The following is a 23,271-nucleotide window of genomic DNA, read 5'->3' on the forward strand; positions in this document are numbered from 1 at the left end:
GGAGGGAGGGAGGGAGGGAATATATTGATACATGTCTTCACAACCTACTTCTTGGTAAAATCGAAAAATGGGGGATAAACAGCTTCATCACCAGATGGATTCATAACTGGCTGACAAACTGCATAGAGCATGAAGTCCTCAATGGAACTACATCTACATGGAGGGAAGCATGAAGTGGGACTTCAGCAGGGGGTTGGTCTAGAAGACCTCCAAAGTCCTTTACAACTCTTTTATTTGGTTGTTCTGTTAATTCTAAAGCCTGACTATAATTATCCTTTTTGCCAAATCTATAGGAATAATTTTAGGATTAAACTAGGTTTTTAAGACTTAATCTTAGATTTTGGGGGAATTCCACCAACACCTTTTCATACCTCTTTTGCCCTGTTTATTCAATCTTAAGTATCCATTTCATTTCTCTCTTTTCTGTTGTGCATACATTAGACTCTGCTTCTAAATTCTGGTATGATTAGTACTTATAAGGATAGTATATATATATTGAAAAACTAACTCTGCTGGCAGATCTTTTGAATGTGATAAATATAGATAACATATGACAAAATCATCACTATGTCCAGCTCACTGACTAATAGTAGTTTCAACTGTTCAGTTCTGCTCTGAGGTAACTACGGTAAACCTCAGGTGTATGGTGAACTAAACCAGTATAATCCCAAGCAATGTAATCAAACATAGCCAAAGCAGATTGTCACCAATCCTATCTTTATCCATGGCTAATTCCCACACCAAAACTTCAAGAATCAATCTACAGATTTTTTTCTCTCTCTGTTTCTTCTGAAGTGTTTGAAAAAGCAAACATAAAAACTGCTCCTTTCATTGCCTATTCTATTCAGTGCCATTCTGCTCCATTCCATTCCATTCTATTCGATTCCATTCCATTTGTTCCCGCTATCCACCACTCTGAAACCTCTTAAAAAATTGCATATTAAAATGCACATTAAATCAATTGCCTTTTGCTGAATTATACAGGACATTAAGCAACCACTTTTGATTACATGTGACCACAATAAATATATGAAGCAGAATTCCAATTCCCAAAATATAATATGCTTTGAGGTCACTGTGATTAATACAGTATTCTAAAGTCACAGGGGGAAAATTGAGATATAAAAATTAACGTAAAATAAATTAGCATACATGAATTCCTGGTGATTGACAATGACACAAGTGCTCATCTACAGTATACATAAAGACTAAAAATATCTATTTCTTGGCAACAATTGTCTTTTTTAATATTGAGTGAAGAAATATAGGTAGTCCTCAACAGACAATTGTAATTAAGCCCAGATTTACCTATAAATCATTGTGGTCCTAAGTTGAGGCATCAGATGACAAGATCCAATGTTTCAACATTTTTTGCAGTAGTCATTAAGCAAAAGCAGTGGTCTTTAAGTAAGCACTGCTGTCATTAAGCAAATCAATATTCCCTAATGGCCATTTTTTTGCTGGAAACTGGAAGTAAATGCCAGAAACTAGCAAAAAAAATAATAATCAGGAATTGCAGTCACGTGCCTGCAGGATGAGCAGGTTGCCAAGTGCCCAAAATGTGATCCTATGACCACAAGTAGGGTGTGTGTGTATACGTACAGCAGCTGTCATAACGTTGAAAGCGGGTCATAAGTAGCTTTTGTGGGGTACATCATAACATCAGATTATTAAATGATTGATTGTAAATTGAAGACCATCTGCATAAGAATGATTTTAAATGCATGGCTATATGATGAAGTTGTGCAGAGCATTAAAAAAAAACATTTTTCACAAGGGCCATTAGCATGAGCAAACACTTCTGCATGAATCATATAAGTAGCACATCTTTTGCAAGGCTTATTTGGCTGCTTCCAAAACTGAAGTTTTTTATCTTCGAAGTCATGCAAACGTTGCAAAATATATGGCAGCTTTAAGAAGTTGAAGATAGGTATAATTTGTTCACAGTAATTTGTGAGAGACCTTATTCATAACCTTTATTCATTAGACCCAATATATGAATCAGCGTGAACTGTGAGAATGTCTCAGTATTTGTCTAAACTAAGGAATTGCTTTTTTAATCATTTTATTGGGAGAAGCTGCCAGTGACCTTAATGACTTTGCTTGCTTAATGCAAAAGACAAAATGCTTCATTTTTTAAAGATTAATTCTACAAAGACCATGTATAAATTAGGATGATGATAAGCATTGGGTAGCCCAGAAACTTTTCATTGCCTGTTCTCTGAGCTCTAGCAGGAAGATTTTTTTCATATTTTTTTTCATTTTTTTTGTTTATTCATATCAAGAGCTTTTGTTCCTATTCTATCCTTTTAGGCAGAAGTTGCTAAAAACTATATGATGCTCCAAGCCGATCTTTCTCTTTCATTCTTTTTTCTCTTCCTCTCTTATAATCACATTCTCTTCTTTCCTTTTCTAAAATGAAGTGATTGTTTATAGAAAGAAAGTTGATTTAAGGACTATATGTATTTAAATTGTTGGTTGTGGTTTGTCCATCACAACCTAGAAATTCCTTTTATGGACCTAACTGTAAATTCTAAATGCCTACAATATTCTTTACCATTTCTTATATAAAGGCATTACTTTTTTTAAAAAAAGAAAAAAACTATGCTGAAGTATTAAAATGGCTCAAATATTAAAATGGTTGAGAAGCTCATTCATTTACAGAGAACTGTACATATTTAGACTACTGACATGCTTCTCATTCTGAACGTTTAGCTTCAAGCACATAAAAAAAATGTGAACATGGATTTTACTCCAATGTACAATAATGATTTTTTTTAAAAAAGAAAAACCAAAACAAACAAACAAAAAACTAATTTGATAAATTGATAATTTTCTGGTCTGAAATGGCTTCTCTCTATCTGGTCAAAATGTATGGTTGGAATTGCATGTACAGAGACACATACTCTCTGTGTGTTTCTGTACATGAAACATACATATGTCAGAATGTTAGACCTTGGATATAGAGGATACCTTTGGGAAAGCCTTTTTTGAAATACTGTACCTGTTTGGAATATTAATCTGAAACATGAAACTCACAGTTGAGGATGTGTAGAAGTTTGTCATCCAATGCTCCAACCCTGGAAGTTTTTAAGAAGAGACTGGACAGCCATTTGTCTGAAATGGTATAGGGTTTCCTGCCTGAGGAGGGGGTTGGACTAGGTGACCTTCAAGGTCCCTTCCAACTTTATTATTATTGTTGTTGTTGTTGTTGTTGCTGCTGCTGCTGCTGTTGTTGTTTTTGTTGTTATTATTATTATACTCCTTAACTGCATTTGGAAATCAGAAGGATGTCCTGGTGCAGTGAGGACTTATACCTGGACAACAAGTTGTATGCAGTTGTTCATATATGAGTATACCTGACACCAGTCCTTATCAAGACATTATAAAATCCTTGACATGCATTGAAATAACCCTTGGATTAAAAAAGTGTAACATTTCAAGTAGCAGCCAGAAACATGCCTTCACTTATGAAATGCAAACTGAATTAACTAGTAATCACGTAACAGCCTCTGGGCCCCAGTGGTTTGTAAAATGTGAGGCAATCTATTGTGGTGATATTACATTTAAGTTCATGAAAGCTTGAGTGGTGACAGCTGAGACAAACTGCCTCTGAGTTCTGCGCTAGTTACTTATAATCAATTCTTAATCTCTTTGACAGATTACCAACCTTTACATATACGATACCGTGTTGTTGTTGGCAAATGCTTTTCATAAGAAGCTGGAGGACCGAAAATGGCACAGTATGGCTAGCTTGACATGCATTAGGAAGAATTCAAAACCCTGGCAAGGAGGGAGATCTATGCTGGATACAATCAAGAAGGTACTTTAAATCATGAGGCTTGGGTTTCAGCAGGAGGTCAGGTTTTTATATAGTTAATGAATTGTATCTGTTGATGAAATACATATGAGTTTTGTTAAGACATATGCCTTTTACTATATGGTTGGTGAATTCAGAAATGGTTCAGTTGTCTTTTACAACTTTGTGTGTGTGTGTGTGTGTGTGGCCAGTAGACACTCTTATATGATAGTCATATAGCAATGTGTCCTGTGAATGATCTGCACAGGTCTAAAATGTGTGTGTGTGTATATATATTTCTTTTTTTGTTGACAAAGAGTTAAAGAATTAAATGGGAGACTAGAATAGCTATTTCAAGCTTTTTAGCTCTCATCAGCTAGCCATACCCTTATGGGATTCAAACCTAGGCAGCCTACATACTAGGCAGATGTATTAACCTCCAGGCCACTGGCTCTCCTCCCCTCTTTTGTCAGCCGAGGCAAAGCAAAAGTGATCATAATAGTAGAACTGCAATATAGCAGTTACAAAAACCAAGGTGCATCAATCAGACCAGACTGTCCTATAGGAGTGTCTACCGGCCATAGATATATGCTCCTGGGTCTAAAAGCAGATAAGTACAGGTAGTCCTTGATTTACAACCATTCATTTAGTGACTGTTCAAAGTTACAACAGCACTTGAAAAAAGTGACTTATCACCATTTTTCACACTTATGACCATTCCCATGGTCACATGGTTAAAATCTGGACACTTGGCAACTAGCTCACATTTATGACAATTGCAGTGTCATGGAATCATGTGATTACCTTTTGTAACCTTCTGACAAGCAAAGTCGACGAGGAAGGCAGATTCACTTAACAGCCATGCTGCTAACTCAACAATTGCAGTAACAACTGTAGCAAGAAAGGTCGTAAAATGGGGCAAAATTCACTTAGCAACTGTCTCACTTAGCAATGGAAATCAATTGTGGTCATAAGTCGAGAACTACCTATAGACAGTATCGCTGAATTGGCATTCAGTAGAAAATCTAATATTTAGAGTTTATCCTTTGAATATACACATATATGTATCCAACAATTAAGGATATGTCATCCCACTGGTTATCTATCATTTTTCGCAATCCAGGCAAACATGGAAGCATTACAAAAAAAGTAAGAATTAAAACAATAAGTACAGAATGTCAACAGCAAAATCTTCATTGCCACATCCCTCAGCCACTGGTAATTCACTAATAAACAGGAAGGCAGTCTGAGTTTCTGTGGCACTAAGATCCACATAGAGCATTTATTATTCTTTCATGTTGTTGACATCTGATCCAATTTTAGATGTGAATGCTTAAAAATTGGTTTGGATTTTGTTGTTGGTGGTGGCAGTAATGGTGTTAAATGCCTCAGTACATAAGAAAATATGGGGGGTATTCTTAAACAATAGTTCTACAAAATCTTTTAAAGCTTGCTGGTTTTGTTAGTTTAATGAAGTAGCTAGGCTAATCCATCTTTCTGAGAAAAGTGAGCTTCAGTACTTCATAATTTGTATTATTACGGTAATTATTAAAATGCTGAAACCTGACAATTACAATGTCACTGAATCATTATATAGATGTATATCTACATATCATAAATATTTATGCTAATTGTGTTTATGAACATTAGAAAGTTGTGACTTTTTTTATATTTTTATGGCTAAATTGAGCTGACCCTTGAGGTATGTGGTTGGGATATGAATGTTGTGTATTTCTTATGTAATTGATGCTGTTTAATTAGCTGGGATCCTAAACAATTTGCAATGAATGCTAGTTAAATTGTATAATGCCAGAGAAATTAATCTGAAAATTAATGTAATATACAAGACAATTATATTTCAGATGAAAAATAGAATGCTTACATTATACATACATGGTAACAAAAAGAAAAGTAGGTATCTTTGTGATTCGTGGTAAAATGTTTACTAAATATAAGGAAACTGATGCAAAAAAAATGACATCCAAATGCTGGTAGACAGACAGTTTGTGGTACGTTGTTAGGAAAAAGTGTTTGTCAAAAAATTATAAAGAGTGTACTCCTGCCCACTTTCTTAGACAAAAAATAATTGAATATATGAGAAGGAACCTAAACTAAGTTTAATGCAAGGAGATTGGACTACTTGTGAATTGGGTTTTGCAATATATAGGGATAAGTTCAAGAATGAATGAATAAAAGGAGAAAAATGTTAAACTAATTAAATTTCTTTTTCTTTTTTTCTTATCCCCTCGTTTGAATTTCTTCTGCTTACATTTGTTCCTTGCAAAACCCTGAAAGGGAATAGATCAGTGATGGCGAAACTTTTAGAGACCGAGTGCCCAAACTGCAACCCAAAACCCACTTATTTATCGCCAGGTGCCAGGTGGGCATGGCCCACTGGGTGGGCATGGCTGTGGTGGTCATGGCAGATTGGGTGGGTGTGGCCAAGGTGGGCATGGTCACTTCTATGTTGCTCGTGGGGAGGGACGCCTGTGGGGGCTTGAACAGGGTTGGAGATCCAGGGGTCTCTGGCAGGTGGGGCAGGAGGCAGGAGGCTTGTCCTGCGGGGTGAGGTGAGGCAGGGCAGGAGTGCCATTGCCATGGGGCAAGGCAAGGGCTGGGATGGATGCTGCCTGACACCATTGGCCCCTGCACACAGAGGCCAGTGAGTGCATGGGGGCCAACAAATACAGCCTGCTGGCCCCTCAACCAGCGCACTCTGGGGCTCCGCAGCCCGCCAGCAGTTCAAAGAAACTGCCTCTGAGCGGGATGGCCAGCCGACAGCTGAGGAGGTGATGCAGTGGGTCGTGCCCGGAAAAAGGAGAGCATGTGAGACCAGGAGGAACGGGACAGGGGGGAGGGAAACCAGCCGTGCCGGGATGCATCCGGCCACGTGGGACCTCGGCGAGTTAGCAGGCGGCTGGTTGAAGAGAGACAGTTGCCATCTCCGGGGCATGGCGCACGTGCCCACAGAGAGGGCTCTGAGTGCCACCTCTGGCACGCGTGCCATAGGTTCGCCACCACTGGAATATAGCATGCCTTGTATGTAAATACACATATACACTCTACAAATCCTTTTTCTTCACAAACTTTTTCAGCCTGTTTTCTGATATTTTTACCCTTTGGAAAATAAGGTTAAGAAAACAAAAGTATCCTTTTGACTGCTATTCAGAGTAATGATTAATTTCTCCCCACAATGCAGAAACAATGACCAGCTACATACACCTTTAAAGCAGCAAAAAGGGATAAAGGAAACGAACAATCTGTCTTAAGTGTTGAGGTACTTCATTAGTGCCATGTAGAGAACAAACCGCTTTTGTCTTTCCAGTTCTCATTCAGGAAAGAAAATTTCCTATATGCATTTATTTCAAAGAACACAATTGCAGTGAGATTTTCAAAAGGAGAATGCTCTTATCTTGTTATGAGTTGCCCAAAGTCTATATAGGTGTGAATGTCCTTTCATTGTACAACCTCTATTCCGTGATCCCTGGCTATCAATTTCAATTCATTCTCAAAGGAAATTCCTTCTATTGGCCTTTATTCAGATTGAGAAGAAAAATCAGCATTAATACCTTTTGCAATTTCCAATAACCATGTAAATATTACAAGCAACACTAAGAAGATGAAAAAAAAATCTCAAGGACTTGGAGAATAACATACAGAAAGATACTTTTCTGCAAAGAAAAAGAACATCTGAGAAATCACAAGTCGAGATAATTGGCACTGGGTTAGAATTTAACATTATACAGATAGTCCTCGAGTTACGATCATAATTGAGGCCTGCAATTATGGTCATAAGTCATTATTGTGAAGCAAGTCATCACATGACCAAACATAATTTTGTGATCTTTTTTTGTAGTGGTCATAAAGTGAATGCCATAGTCATATAGCAAAGGCTGTGGTCGTTCAATGAACCCATTGTTCACTATTGAATGGTTTTGGCTGGAAGCCAGAAGTAAATGCTGGTTTATGGCAAAGATGTCATAAACTGCAGTCATGTGGACCATGGAGAGCTGGAAATAGCCATAAATGTGGGCCAGTTGCTGAGCACCCAAAATGTGGTCACATGACTATGGGGTGGGAGCAGATGTCAGAACTTTGAAACCGGGCCATAAGTACCTTTGAGGGAAGTCTAAGCAACCATTTGTAAGTCACGAACTACCTGTAATTGTTATGTAACTCTAGTTTTAAGGAAAGCATCTAAACACAAGCTGCAGAGTGACAACTTTTTAATGTAAACAGAAGCAAGTGAGATAACTGCACACTTTGCCTAGCAAAATGCATGGCTTTGCCTTGCTATTTACCTATCATGTGTTACTGCGTTGTTACAGCCTCCGGGAATCCTTCTTTATAGCAAGGCTAGAAGTCTCTTAATATGTCAATGGTTTCATCTTCTAGGGAATGATATGTCTGATTTTGCATGCAGATAGTGCAGTGTCCAGATATGAAAAGACCAATCAGTAGGATCAGTCCCCAGTTAGGATGGCAAGTGTTACCGCTTTCGTTTTGCTGTTGCCTTTTCTCTTTCTTTCTCTCAGACTCATCCCTTCTTTTGATGCTCCTTCACTTCCTTCTTTTTTTCTCTTTCCCTGCCCTATGCCTTTCTGCCTTGGTTTCTTCTTTGATGTCCTGCTGAAAAAGAAATAGACTATTTTGGCTGAAGTTCTGAACTGATTATTCATAAAGAGATTTTGTAATCGGGCTGACTTTCAAGGTTTTTCCATTCCGGTTTTTCAACCTATGTATCTTCCAAAAACGTGGACACTTTCCTATTCTTTAATATTAATTATGGCATAAGACTAGTGGCCTGGATATCTGAGACAAGCTTTACAGGATCAGTTCTGTTTGCCTGACTCAGAGGGCCAGAGAATGCCTACAAAATGTCCATGTCATTCTGGAGGTGTGACAGGTGGGACTCCATTGATGATCTTTGAGTAGATGTCTTCCAATGGAATAGCCAATCCCTCTTCAGAGAGGATCGCCTTCAGTCTTAGGACATCCCAGAAGGTGGTGAACAGTGTCTTTTCCAGAAGGTCTTTGAAGAGCAATTGTGGAGCTGTGGATCAATTGATAACAAAATTACTGTATTGTATTACATTATTTTCTGATATCATCATCTATACATTGTCTAGAGCAGGGGTGTCAAACTGCCAGCCCATGGGCCAGACGTGTCATTCGGAAGCCGCACCCACCCCATTGCCGGCAATGGCAAAACTCTCCCAATACATTGCATGACGTCACATGATGTTGCGAGTTTGACATGTCTGGTCTAGAGTCTGATTGGATTGAAATGTCAGAAAATTGCATAAACTTACACATAGACTTTGCATCATTGTCAAAACTTTGTAACTAAATACATACATGCATACTAACATACAGAAGAATTAATGTACACCAGATGCATCTTCAGATGAGGATAAGCAAACTTCATTTTGTTTTAATTGCTTCCTTTGTTTTTGAAATCCTGAACAAGAGCCAAAGTAGCTCAGCTTTCATGAATTAATTCCTCAACAACTCTACCTCATCCTGCATTATCACTTTCCCTTCTGGAACAAAATTTTCATCCAGGTTTAGAATCAAGTCATCAAGTAACTGAGTGCACCACACTCCTTTACCTTCTCTATGTGTGAGAAAGATCTAAAACATTGCAATTGTTCAAAGTGGCTTGTATCAAAATGGCTGTACACTGAAATTTCTTTTTCAGACTCATTTTGATGGCACTCTTCAATTAGAGAGAGTAAGATGAAATTGCCACAGCTTGAGAGCTGCCTCCCATTCCTTTTTTCTTCTTCTTTTTTTTAGCCCGATATATTTATTCCCTATTTCTCTATTGAGTAGAAGGTGACCTCAACCATTTTGAAGGATGCGGGGATTTCTTCATTTATCCTGCAGCTTTTGAAGACTAACACTTGCTATCTAAATATGAAAAACCACCAGTGGTTGTCTTGCCCAGGGTATCCAAAGCGTTATTTGGTCTCTTCATATAACCCTATTAGGCTTGTTCTACTTTTTCTACTCCTAACATTGCCATTTCCCCCCCCCCCAATTTCTATTATGTGTGTATATCTAGCAGGATTTAGTAAAGATTAGAAAGATATCGATTTTTATGAAAACAGTATTATCCAGATAAGCTCTATTATAGTCAATACTAATGACAATGTGTTCAGAATATCACAAAAATTGGATTGTATGCTTGCCTGTCTGTCCATCAACCATTTATAAAAACAATAAATCTTCAGCGATTTTGCTTCTTAAATTACTCTAGGGGGCTAGGTTGTGTTTGATAGATAAAACCAGCTCTAAAGTCTGGAGCTTCACTTGCCCGAAAGTTCAGCAGTCAGAAATAAAGATTTGTACAGGTTCTAGCCTTCCCTTTCCTTTCCCACTTTCTAAGTGGGAATAATCAATTTCTAATCTCTTTTCTGGTTTCAGACTATTACCTCCGGGCTTTGGGTTTTTAATGCTTTTCCTTCCATTTTTAGTTTGTCAAAAACACACAGCTCGTGTACTGCATAAATAATAATTGGAGTTTCTGAAGATTCAGGACTTCAGACAGTTCTCTGGCTAATTTTCCCTCTGCATTTACAGCCTCGCCACGACCTTTCCCCCCTCTCTCTATAAAGCATAGCACACACAGGTGACTCCAGCTATTAAATTCTGCTAAATTTCTTGTTTTGTTTTTAACTGGTAGAAACTAGCAGACAACTCAAATTGCAATCAGGCAGAGATCACCCATTTTTAATATTCATATAGTTATTTAGCAATGAGAAACTGTAATTTCCACATGATTAGATTGTATTACTGACTAAGATACAATCCGGAACCATTAAAATAAATGGAAACATGCCACACGGCCATAGTGCCCCTAGATAAGCAATTACAATTCAGTAATTGCAGCTCTCAGGGATGGAAATGCAGCATGATTTAAACAATTTGAAGGATAATTGATTTGGACTGCAAATTTGGGTTTTTAATGGTGGCAAATGTTTTTAGAAAAACCCCTGTGCCCTTCTGAATGGGAAACGTTCATTCATGGCTACTGTATATATGTTTAAATAGGCAATCAGTTTTCCATCTCAAACTCTGTGTTTCCAAATGCATTTCCCCCCCAAAATCCATTATTGCATTTATTTCAATATGCACTGTTTCAATGCATTTGAATACATTTTAAATTAAAAATTCAGTGGAATATTCAAAAAGATTATTCAAGCCAGTGTTTATCTAAGTATGATATATTTTGTAGCCTTTTGATTGGGGATTAGCTCAGTTTTCCAAAATTTATGAACATCAAATCCAGTATGAAACTCTAGGAACTCTGAAATGTAGTCACCACACAACACTACACAGCAATCTGTATTCATGTTAATCACATGATTGCTTGCTGTTTTTTTTAAAGGACTTGTCATATGTCATATAGATAGTCCTTGATTTATGACCACAGTTAGGATCAGAATTTCTGGTGCTAAGCAAGGCAATTGAGTCGTGCCCAATTTTATGATGTTTTTGCCATTGTTGTTAAATGATTCACTGCAGTTGATAGCAAATCATGTGGTCATTAAGCGAAAACAGCTTCCCCATTGACTTTGCTTGTTGGAAGCCATCTAGGAAAGTTGCAAATGGCGATCCCATGAGCCCAGGATGCTGCAACCATCATCAATACAGTACATGCCCATTGCCAAGTGCCTGAATTTTGATCATATGACAAGTATAAATATGAGGACGGATCATAAAATATTGTTCTCAGTGCTGTTGTAACTTCGAATTGTTATTAAATGAATGGTTATAAGTCAAGGACTGCTTGTATAAGGTTTGTAGTTCAACGGTGTTTCTTTCTTATAAACATTTAAATGTTTTATCACCTGTATGATCTGGTCAGCCCTATGTATACCATTTGGGTTACAATATGAACTTTAAATGGAATCTAATCTGAATATATACTATAGGAATAAACCTACTACAAGAAGGAATCAGCACAAGTTACTTGTAGATTATCCATCAGGTCTAGAAAATTCATAAAAGTAAAGATCATCACAAATCCCATTTGAGCAAAATAGAAATCTGCTCTGATATCTCAAAACTGGGAAAAATATAACAAATTAGATCATTTTTACCATTCCTTTGTTATTCTAATTGGAATCTATCAAGGTGCTTTGAGTTTAAAAACTCCCTATTTTCATTATTCAAGCATCTGACAATTTCCCCATTATTCGGTAAAGACACTTCAAGTAATGTTGACTGGGGCAATCACATGAAATAATAGCGGTGCCATTCCATTTGTAATCTTTGTGAATTATTAAGTAAGGCTGATACCAACAATACACTCTAAAGAAAAATGATGCCACATTATTACATTTAACTGCCCTCTAGGTTTTCTCAGTCACATTTATTTAAGTTATTGACAAAAACCAAGTCTTTTTTTCATGTGCCTTATGGAAAAAGGAGCTGTGGATGCTATTTTCCCTCTATCTCAAGAATGCTCCATAAATCTAAGTCCTCGTTCCGATTTCTGGCTCATTGTTGGTGATGGATAGTGATGGTTTATGAAATAGGAGACACAAAAGTTATTTTTTATCCTAACTAATTAGGCTTCATTTTGGAAAAATCAAGTTTTGGATTCTAGGTGCACTGTGCTTAACAGGAAAGATATAGGTAGTCCTCAAGTTACAACCACAATTGAACCCAAAATTTATGTTGCTTAGTAAAACATTTGTTAAGTGAGTTTTGACCCATTTTACGAATTTTCTTGACACAGTTGTTAAGTGAATCATTACCTATGTTAAGTTAGTAACATGGTTGTTAAATGAATCTGGATTCTCCATTGACTTTGCTTGTCAGAAAGTTGCAAAAGCTGATCACATGACCCCAGGACACTACAACCATCATAAATATGAATCAGTTGCCAAACATCTGAATTCTGATCATGTGGCCATGGAGATGTTGGAATGGTCATATGTGTGAAAAACTGTCATAAATCGCTTTTTCACTGCCATTCTAACTTTGAACAGTCACTGTTGTAAGTCAAGGACTACCTGTACTGATAGAGTATACAAGCAAATAAATGCAACACTATTGATTTGTTTATGCAATATTTTTCATGAGATTCTCTTCTTTTAGAAAAAATATTAGACTATTTTAAGAAGACAACCATTTTTTTCTAATCTACTTTTTACAGACTTATTGAAATCTGTGCAGTAGTCTCTTTTATACCATGTGGGACACATTTAGATAGTTGACAGATCTAGTTCAAAGGTGGGTGTTGCAATCCATTTCTAAATACAAGCTAGCCTACCAGAGGACGTGGATCTTTCTACCTGCTCAGAAAAATATTCATGCTTTTAATATTCACAAAATGTGATCCCTTCATTAACTTAATCAAATGTTGTTTTCTGTAGAGGCTTCAACAATTGCCTGTGTTATACATGACTGATCAGATTGAGTACTGGAAACTAAGTATTTGGATGTAAGCTACCAGAGTCATTGACTGAGATGGGCGGCTATAGAAACTCCTTACATACGTACATACATTAGACACATTACCTTTGTGTTTTCACAGGTGTTGTTTTTTTAAGGAAGCATAAAAAAGTAAATGAAAGGAATAGCCAATATATTAAAAATATTGCAACTATTTTACATTTCTTCAGGTTGTTATTCTACTTTTGTAGTTATTAAGAGTTCACAGATGCATAAAACATTTTGCATAATGAGCGTTGAATGTCTATATTATGTTGTGAGTGAGGACAGGAAGCTATATTTGAAATATATACATCTGAAAGTTTTCTCCCTCTTGTTTTTAATGCATTCAGGGTGGAGTGAATGGCTTGACCGGAGACCTGGAATTTGCAGAGAATGGCGGAAACCCCAATGTTCTGTTTGAGATCCTAGGGACAAACTACGGAGAAGAACTGAGCAGAGGAATCCGCAAGGTAAAATTCTTTCTCGTATCTTTTGGAATGTTTCAACTGTATTAAAGAACATTTTGGTAATAAAAAATGCAACAAATATAACAAAATGTCTGGAAAATTTGGCTTAGGAAAAAGAGATGAATGGTTGCTTTGAAATGTATTTTGGATGTTTGTTGATCTTGATAAGATTATCAAAATATCATTAAATTTTTCACACATCCGTGTATGGAAATATGTCCTTTATGAGTAGTTTGTGGCAAGTTGTGGTGAAGACTGCTATTATACAGTAATTTTCCCCCACAATAATATTTTGCATTGACATGAACACAATGTTTTGAATTGAGATGATGCACTTCTGTTTCAAAATGTTAATTACCAATAGGAAATCGACTACAAAATTAAGTATTCCTGTATTTTAGCTTCTTGTTTTCTTTTTAAATAAAGATACATAATTTGAGAAATTGCTATAACTGGTGACATTTGCTGTTGTTGTTTTTTAAAACAACTTTTTATTTATATTAAATGTATGATGAATGTGGGCGATTTAATGTGTGTCTTTAAATTTTATATATAAATAAAAACAAACAAATAAATATGATATGCATAAGAATTATATTTATAGTTCTCTCCCAGTTCAAATTGTTTCACTCCCTAGAAAAACAGAAAATGAATTTCACTCATCTTGGAACTTGATTTTTTAGTTTTTCTTCATATTATATTGCAAAAGAAAGAAAAATAAAATTTTGGATTATTAATTCAGGATAAAAAGGTTATCAGTATTTCATTCTCAACAGCTTTTTTTTTTAATGAATGATCTGAATTGACAGTTGAAGTCTGTTATTTCATCTAAGTCAAAGAAATGCTAATTGTTTGGTTTGGGCTGAACTTCATTCAGAAATCTAAATGTACTTACAGCTGTGCATAAATAATATTACAGTTCACCACCTAGTCAGCCAAATGTTCAAACTGGATTTGGCATTTTTGTCTACCTATCGAATCCTTCCCAAGGACCTGGGATAGGCAGATGTGGATGTTTGATAGTGTCACAAGATGTAAGTTGTTCCAAGTAAGGCTGCCTTTTGCAATTGACTGATAGTGAATTTGTCAATGCCAGTGGGGTTCAAATGGTAGTTGTGGGATTACATACAAGACATCTATTACTATTTGAGAATAATTCTTGGCATTATGTATAGATAATATTTTTGTTTCTCATCAAGTTGGATTCATATTACATTTTATTTTTATATATGAAAATGGACCATATACAGTGGTGAAAGAAATGTTTTGTATTTCAAAACACAAATTCATCTTGGATCTGTATTTAAAAGAACACTTTGTAATAGAGTGGTCAAAGCAATAGTGTATATTAGTAAATTCTTCAAGGCTTTTTGTCAACATTTATTTTCAATTTTCAGAAGTAATGTATGCTTCATTGCTTGGTGCCTGATATTTAGCATCCTGGATATTAAGGAAGTTTTTTATAAGAAGGGGAAAAGCTTGCTATTTATATTTTTTTAATACACTGAAAAAATGTTTGTTTGTGTATAGTTTTTTTTATAAATTAATAAGATATTTCACTATTCCCTTTAATAGAACAAAATATTATACATATTTAAGGCATTTAATCAATGTGTATAGAAAAAGCTATGGATACAGAACCAGTATTTTTATATGTTAGAAATTACCAGCAGATGGTCCTGTGGAAAGATAGATGAGCACCTATTTATTTCATTTATTTAAATATTGATAATTTATGTTACCCATTTATTGTATATCAGTGATTCTCAACCTTTTCTTCCCCATGGGCCCCCTTTAAATAACTTTTGTGGCCATGGACCATGGCCACAGACCCCAAGACCTAACTCAAGATTTAAAGCACTAGACTGCCTTAAGCCTTCACGGACCCCCTGTGACAACATTGCGGCTCCTCCGGGAGCCCACAGACCACAAGTTAAGAACCACTGTTGTATATGATTTGCTTTGATTTATGTTCTGTAATAACAAGTCAATAAAATATAGTCTTTAAATCAATCTGGACCCAATTTATTTAACTCACTGTAGTTGGGTAAGTTTTACTTCTTTATCTGATTCCTTGGAATACCATTAAACCAGATATCATATCAGAAGATAGTTAAAAAAAATAGCTAGCTAAAGAATAATTGCTAATTATAACTTTTAACCAGTTCATTCTGGTTAATTCATATTACATTGATATAGAAATAGAGAAAATGATAAAATATCTTTATTTTTATTAAATAATAGCTCCAAAGAGCTAAATCCATAGTTATTTTTTTAATAAAAGTTGATATGAAAAACCAATCTTGAGACATTTCCAACACATGTTGAGACTGCAGCATAATGCCAGAAAAGAGGCATTTGTGTTCTCATCCATTTGATCCCAAGACACTTAAGTTAACTTGCCATTTTCTGCTATCATCCTAACCAGCCTTCCCTCAGGTAGCAGATGGCAATATGCTGCATATGGCAGGTATTTGGAATGCAGAAAGTTAACTATTGCCAATTCATGGATTAATCCAAGCCACATATCTTTGGGGCCTTTCAGCATGATCTACAGAAGGACTGTTTACTTGCCTTTTTGAATTCTGAAAGTGAGAGTTTATTCATTAGTGAATACATCAATAGAAAATGTCATAATATTTTGACATCTTTAGATGGCATTTGACATTTGCTCTCTGTGTATCTGTGTTTATTTTTCATGCAGCAGTAAATCCCCCTCCAATCTCCCATTATGACTTTAAAGAACAAGTCTAACAAGATTACAGATAAACAATTACAGAAAAATTAAATGTTAGCATCATTTCAGAAAGCAAACAAAGAGAAAGGAAACAAAACAAACACAATATATTCCTCTTTGTTTTAGCATTCTACTGTTTTCTAAAAATGCAGTGATGAAGCGTATTTATATTCGCTGATTCTTCGTTCCTGAAGTTACTCATTATTATTTATTTGCAATTACATAAATACCAATGAAATGAGATATATTTATACTGTAAGAGGAGATTGAAAATTATAAGGCATTTGTCAGGAATCTGAGCAAATTGTCTTAAATATTAGAATAACATAGTTGGAAGGGACCTTGTAGGTCATCTAGTCCCACCCAAGCAGGAGACCCTACACCATTTCTGACAAATGGTAGTCCAGTCTCTTCTTGAAAGCTTCCAGTGATGAAGCTCCCCAACATCTGAAGGAAAACTGTTCTATTGGTTGATTGTTCTCGCTGTCAGAAAGTTACTCCTTATTTTAGGTTGAATCTCTCCTTGATCAGTTTCAATCTGTTATTCCTTGCCTGGCCTTCAGGTGCTTTGGAGAATAGGTTGATCCCCTCCTCTCTGTGATAGCCCCTCAAATATTGGAACACTGCTAATCATGTCCCCCTTGGTCCTTCTCTTCACTAGGCTAGTCATGCCCAGTTCCTGTAACTGTTCTTCATATGTTTTAGCCTCCAGTCCCCTAATCATCTTTGTTGCTCTTTTTCTAGCATCTCAACATCTTTTTTTATAGTATAGAGACCAAAACTGGTTGCAGTTTTCTAGGTGTGGTCTTACTAAGGATTTATAGAGTGGTATTAGTACCTCACGTGATCTTGATTGAATCCCTCCGTTAATGCAATTTAGGATTGCATTGGCTTTTTAGGCTGCCATTGCACATTGTTGGCTCATATTTAATAGATTGTCCACTAAGACTCCAAGATCCCACTCACAGTTACTGCTATTAAGCCTGGTTTCACCTAATCTATATGTGTACTTTTGGTTTTTCTTGTCTAAGTGTAAGACTTTACTTTTCTCTACATTAAATTTCATTTTGTTAGATAGGGCCCAGTGTTCAAGTCTGGATCTTGAGCCTATCATCTAGGGTGTTGGCTATTCCTGCCAACTTAGTATCATCTGCAAATTTGATAAGTTCCCCTTCTAGTCCCTCATCTAAATATTTTATGAAGATATTGAAGAGTACTAGGCCTAAGACAGAAACTTATGGTACCCCCCTGCTTACTTCCCTTCATGTAGACATAGTACCATTATGGACTACTGGTTGAGTACGAGTAGTTTGTCAGCCAGTTACAAAACTATCTGATGGTGATGCTATCTATCCCACTTTTTTTTAGCTTTCCAAGAAGTAGATTGTGGTCTACTTTGTCCAATGCCACAGCATTTCTCTACTAATTTAGTCACTTGGTCAAATAATGAAATAAGATAGGTTTGGCATGATCTGTTTTTAACAAACCCATGCTGGCTTCTAATTATTATTTGAGTTGTTTTTAGATGTTCGCAGATCTGTTTTTTGATTATCTTTTCCAGGATCTTCCCAGGTATTGATGTCAGGCTGATTGGTCTGTAGTTTCCTAGGTCTGTGTTATTGTTGTTGTTTTCCTTTTTTGGAGATGAGAACCACATCAGCTCTTTTCCAATCCTCTGGTAGTTCCTCGCTGCTCTAGGATTTTTGAAAGATATGGTGCAATGGTTCTGAGATAACATCTGCCATCTCCTTCAGAACTCTGGGATGTAATCCATCAGGTCCTGGTGATTTGTCTTCATCAAAATCAGACAAGTGTTCTCTTATCATTTTTTTGTTTATTTTAACTTTTATTTCTAGTCTGTCTTTTTCAGTTATGTTGTTTGATTGGTTGGGCTATAATTTCTTTTTTGCATGAAAACTGATGCAAAGAATTAGTTAAGCAGCTCTGCTTTCTTTCTGCTGCCTATTATTTCGTTGCCGTCCTCTCTCTTTAGTGGACCGACTGTTTCCTTGATTTTTTTTCTTCTTATTTATATGTTGAAATAAACTTTTTTTTTTTAATTATTTGACTTTTGTTGCAAGTCTTTGTTCATTCTGAGCTTTTGCTTTCCTGACTTTGTCTTTGCAAATTCTGGTTATCTGCTGATATTCTGCCTTAGTTATGTGTCCCTCTTTCCATTTTTAGTGCTTGTCTTTTTTGTCTTTAAGTTTATCAGAAAAATCTTTGTACAGCCATGCTGGTTTCTTCTTAGATTTCTTGTTTTTCTTTTTCAGTGGTATATCCCTAAGCTGTTGTAGAAGGACAGACGTTCCATAGGTTGCTTTGAGTTCCTAGTGAAGATGATTGAAGCCTCCTTTTAACTTAGTTTTTTTTGTTTCCAGTTGTCTTGTTATTCTACTATCTCTACCCTTTTTAATTTCTTTTATTTATTGTCTTGCTTCTATGTTGTAAATCATTTGTAAACCACCCAGAGATGCTGGAGCCATTGGCTTATAAATTTAAGTAATAAAAATAACAACAACAATCTGAACTTCCTTTAAGACAGAGGTCCCCAACTCCCAGTCCATGGCCCAACACCGGGCCGTGGCATGCCAGAAACCTGTCCGCACAAATAAGCAAAGTCCCATCACGGGATGCAGGCAGTACGTGAAACCACGCCTCCCCCCCTGGTCCTCAGAAGATCCTCTCTCCATGGAACCGGTCCCTGGTGCTCAAAAGTTTGGGGACCTCTGCTTTAAGAGATATGGCATTCAATTTGGGCCCTTCAGCCTTTTCCTGCCTAGCACCACCAGTGAAGACAACTGGAAGAAACCAAAGCATGTCAAGGAGATACTTTCCTTCTGATCGGAAGATTCCTCTTAAGCCCAACAGTGTCTTCAAATAACATGGTTTATTTTTCCTAGGAGAGAATAAAATCCATTCACGTAAGTAGGGGAGAGAACAGATATTCTTTCTCCCTAAAGCCCCACAAACCATAAAAGATCAGTGCTGTGCAGTATCTGCATAGGCCACTTCTGGATCACCCTGGGGTGCCATGAATTGTTGGAAACTGTTGGATATTTATGGTCTCTGAAACATATTTCAGAGTGGAAAATAGAAAAATAACCTTTTAAGATCTTGACCTTATACAATCTTTGACTTTGTGCAAACTTTATAGTTTATAATGTGTATCCTTGCCATCATTTGGTAGAGTTTGATGGCATGCCTAAGGACAGTTTCAAAACTGCAAATCTCAATGGGATTTTTTTATAATTTTGATTTCCTATGTCCTAACTGTCAAGATTCCTGGCCTGGACTTGGTAGTAAATCTCAGAAGTGTCATTTTGTGGCTGAGTTAGATTGTTTGGCTTCACTTGGAAGGCTCAGTTAGAATAGTATCTCTATTGTAGAGAAGAACAAAGTGATACCGAACCATTAATTTCCCACTGTCAGTGAAAAGATGTAAATGATGTTCAGGGGCATTAAACTTGGATTTATTTCTCTCGTCCTTCTCAATTACAGGTGGTCCTCAACTTACAATACTTTATTTAGTGACATTTTAAAGTTACAACGGCACTGAAAAAAGTGACCAATGACTGTTTTTCACACTTATGACCATTGCAGAATCCCCATGGTCGTGTGATCAAAATTCAGACACTTGGCAACTGACTCATATTTATGATGGTCACAGTGTCCCGGAGTCATGTGATCACCTTTTGCGACCTTCTGACAAGCAAAGTCAATGGGAAAAACAGATTCACTTAACAACTGTGGCAAGAAAAATGGGGCAAATTCACTTCACAAATATTTTGCTTAGCAATAGAAATGTTGGGCTCAGTTATGGTCATAAGTCAAGGACTGCCCTTAATTGGTATTTTGTTCAGCCCTCGGTGGTTTTGAAACCAAGTGGTTGGTGGTGTGGTTATAAGATGATCTTCCTTGGATGGGCAATTGCTGGTCCTCACCTTAACCTTCACTCTGAGTCTTACTATGGTCCATATGTTCCTACAGTTTTCCAGATCCAAATTTAGGGAATAGGTTTGAATTGTGTCAGTCAGTTATGGAGACATAACTGAGCCATCAGTTTATGTTTAAAGTCATATCTGTACTGAGCCTGGTAGAGTTTGATGTGAACAGGCTTGGAACAGGAATGTGATTAGTATTAAAAGAGACTGGGGTGTGATTTAGGAACAGGAAACATTAAGGAAAAAGAGCTTTTCTCCAAAAATACATACACTGTATAGCAGGGGTGTGAAACTGGCGGCCCGTGGGCTGGATGCGTCACTTGCAAGCCACGCCCACCCCAGCTCCACAAAGGCAAAAACGTTGTGATATATCATATGGTGCAATTGGGTTTGACACCCATGCTGTATAGGCTATCTGTAGGAACTGAGAATCTTCCACCACCTAATCAAATAGTTTTAATTGTGCTTTCATAGAAGGAGGATAGCATAGTCGAAAATATTCTCCTCAAATAATTATTTTTTACCACTTTTCATATCCATATCTGCAATATGGTCACTGCCCATCTTTTTTTTAACAGATAGTTGAAAATGTCAAATCCTACAGATGAACCATTTTCACGGCAAATATACTGCTCAAAAAAATAAAGGGAACGCAAACTCCTTCAGTTCCATGTTAAGATGTTCTCTTTATTTTTTTGAGCAGTATATAATCATCAGCTTCCACCTGCTGTTATGTTATGGGATAAATTCTTTCCTTTCCTTGGATTCTTTCTGTAATGCTTCTAGACATTTATCCTGTTCCTATTGAAAGATCTGAGTAGATTAGCACTTGTTCAATTTGGAATTCCTGGTTGTGTTGTTCAGTGAGAAGCAAATGAAACTTCAGATGACTGGGGCATTGTAAGCATGTCTATAGCTATTTGAGGAAACACACTTTGTTATTTGAAAACCGTGGTCCTATGATTATCACTGTTTCTTGACCTTGGGTAACAATCATTGAAAGATTTGTTCTGTTGCTGATCTTGGTAGAAAGGACTTCTGGGTTACGGACTGTGCTGTGAATGAACTGAAGTAGCCTTGTGATTATTATGCTCCACACTGATTGAAGGCACTTCATTAAATCTTGTTTCAATGCTTTGGCGCTGTAATTGATTGGTATTCAATTCTACTACTGTACATATGTGAGGAAGAATTTTAAAATCCTCTTAGGAACAAGCAATAAATATCAATGGAGACGGATAAAAATACTGATTTTGTTTCAGCAACATCAATATACTGTTGATGTTTTTCAATAAGATGTATCGCACTCGGCAGGCAAAATACATTTTTCCTACCCAAAATTCTAAATGCTGAATTTATATACTATGGATTCTATGAAATTCTCGATATATAAATCAGATGGTGACAATCCTTAAAAGTTCTGAGTGCTACTCTATGATTACATTATTATCCAGGATGAGATTCGATAATCTCACAAACTCGTGTGCGAGAAAGCCAAAATCTGTGAGGATATCACATAAGAGTTTATCATTGTTGTTGTATTAAATCTCATAGGACTAATGTGCCATTAAAAAAGATCAACTATTTCTAAATTTTAAAAAGCAAAAAAGGGAGGGAGGAGTGGGAAACTGCAGAGGTTATTTGAGTAATGAGCCAATTCTGCAGAAAGAAAGGATTTATTATTATTTTTTTGCATCTTGTTTTAATTTGCCACTAGCATACTGAACTGATCATGCTCTTTCTTCTGTAATTATGAAGAATGAGCCAATTTTTGACAATGTAAGTGAATGCTGCCAACTTCAGTGCTGTTAGGTTTAGGCTGGAATATCATGGCATGCAAAGTTGCAAAATAGCATAACAGATTATTATGGACACCAATTTTACAAACCATTAGGTAGAACCGAGTTTTTCAACTGCTACTATAAAGATTATACCTGTGAATGAAAAGAAATGACTAGTCTTTGGTTTTTTCTTTATTTGTTTTAGAGTATTTCTATATCATCGTAATCATTGCACAGCGTACAATGAAGAAACCTTAATTCTCTCCATCTATCTTACTATAAAATAATCACCAGATGGCAGAAGTTTTATGTTGCCCTGTTTTCATCTATTCTTAGTTACTCTAACTGCTAAGGGGGGGCTTTGATTTCAGTGGATATCGATGGATAGCTCATGACAACTCACTATGGGCCAAAGTCCCACTGAAAACTAATAGCTTCTCCAAATAAGAGAATAATAGGAGTTGGACATAGATTGGAAAGAAACATGTTCTGCTTGTGCGTTTCCAAAATGCCTATCTTCTGATCCACAACTACCTTTTATGGAGTAGACTCGCCGAAGACCTTCCCTAGATATCTGGAGTGGAACAAGCTGAATCATTCTTGATAAGGAAGTCCTTGTCAAATCCATGACATATAATCCTTATGAGGGGTCCTTGGTGCTTGTTTCCTTGCAGACTTTTCATTACCCAAACTAGGTAACATCATCAGTGCTGCACTGATAATGCTACCTAGTTTGGGTAATGAAACGTCTGCAAGAAAACGAGTAAGCTCAGAGAGCATCAAGGACCCCTCATGTCAACCCTGAGCTACAAATATTCTGCTTTATTAGTATATAATCCTTAATCTTAATTTGGAATGAGCCTCTGATTTAATAGTATACAAATCATCTGAGAGGCTAACTGATCAAGAAAAACCCTCTGAAGTTCTATCCATTTTTAACATAATCATGAGAATTATATGCCTTCTGCTGCAAAGCTCCCAACACCAGGCAAATCTATCAATCTGACCCTGCTCCCATTACTTCTACTCCATATTGCTCCACCTCCAGTTCCTGTGATCAGTCAGAAGGCCAGCATGTTCTAAGCATCTAGAT

The 23,271-nt window shown here is 36.5% G+C and overlaps 1 protein-coding gene across 1 annotated transcript in view; it reads left to right on the forward strand.

Annotated features, from left to right (window-relative positions):
- LOC107299402 (glutamate receptor ionotropic, delta-2-like) overlaps positions 1-13,719 on the forward strand; it is a gene marked incomplete at both ends in the record, with an annotated part of 22,258 nt that extends 8,539 nt beyond the window's left edge. Inside the window, 2 exons of the mRNA XM_015828765.1 lie at positions 3,662-3,823; positions 13,600-13,719. Coding sequence (XP_015684251.1) covers positions 3,662-3,823; positions 13,600-13,719 — 282 coding nt within the window. The remainder of the gene's footprint in view (positions 1-3,661; positions 3,824-13,599) is intronic.
- Positions 13,720-23,271: the final 9,552 nt, after the last annotated feature.

Source organism: Protobothrops mucrosquamatus, unplaced genomic scaffold (assembly GCF_001527695.2).
Source record: "Protobothrops mucrosquamatus isolate PMUCROS unplaced genomic scaffold, P.Mucros_1.0 scaffold4871, whole genome shotgun sequence".
Lineage (NCBI taxonomy): Eukaryota > Metazoa > Chordata > Lepidosauria > Squamata > Viperidae > Protobothrops > Protobothrops mucrosquamatus.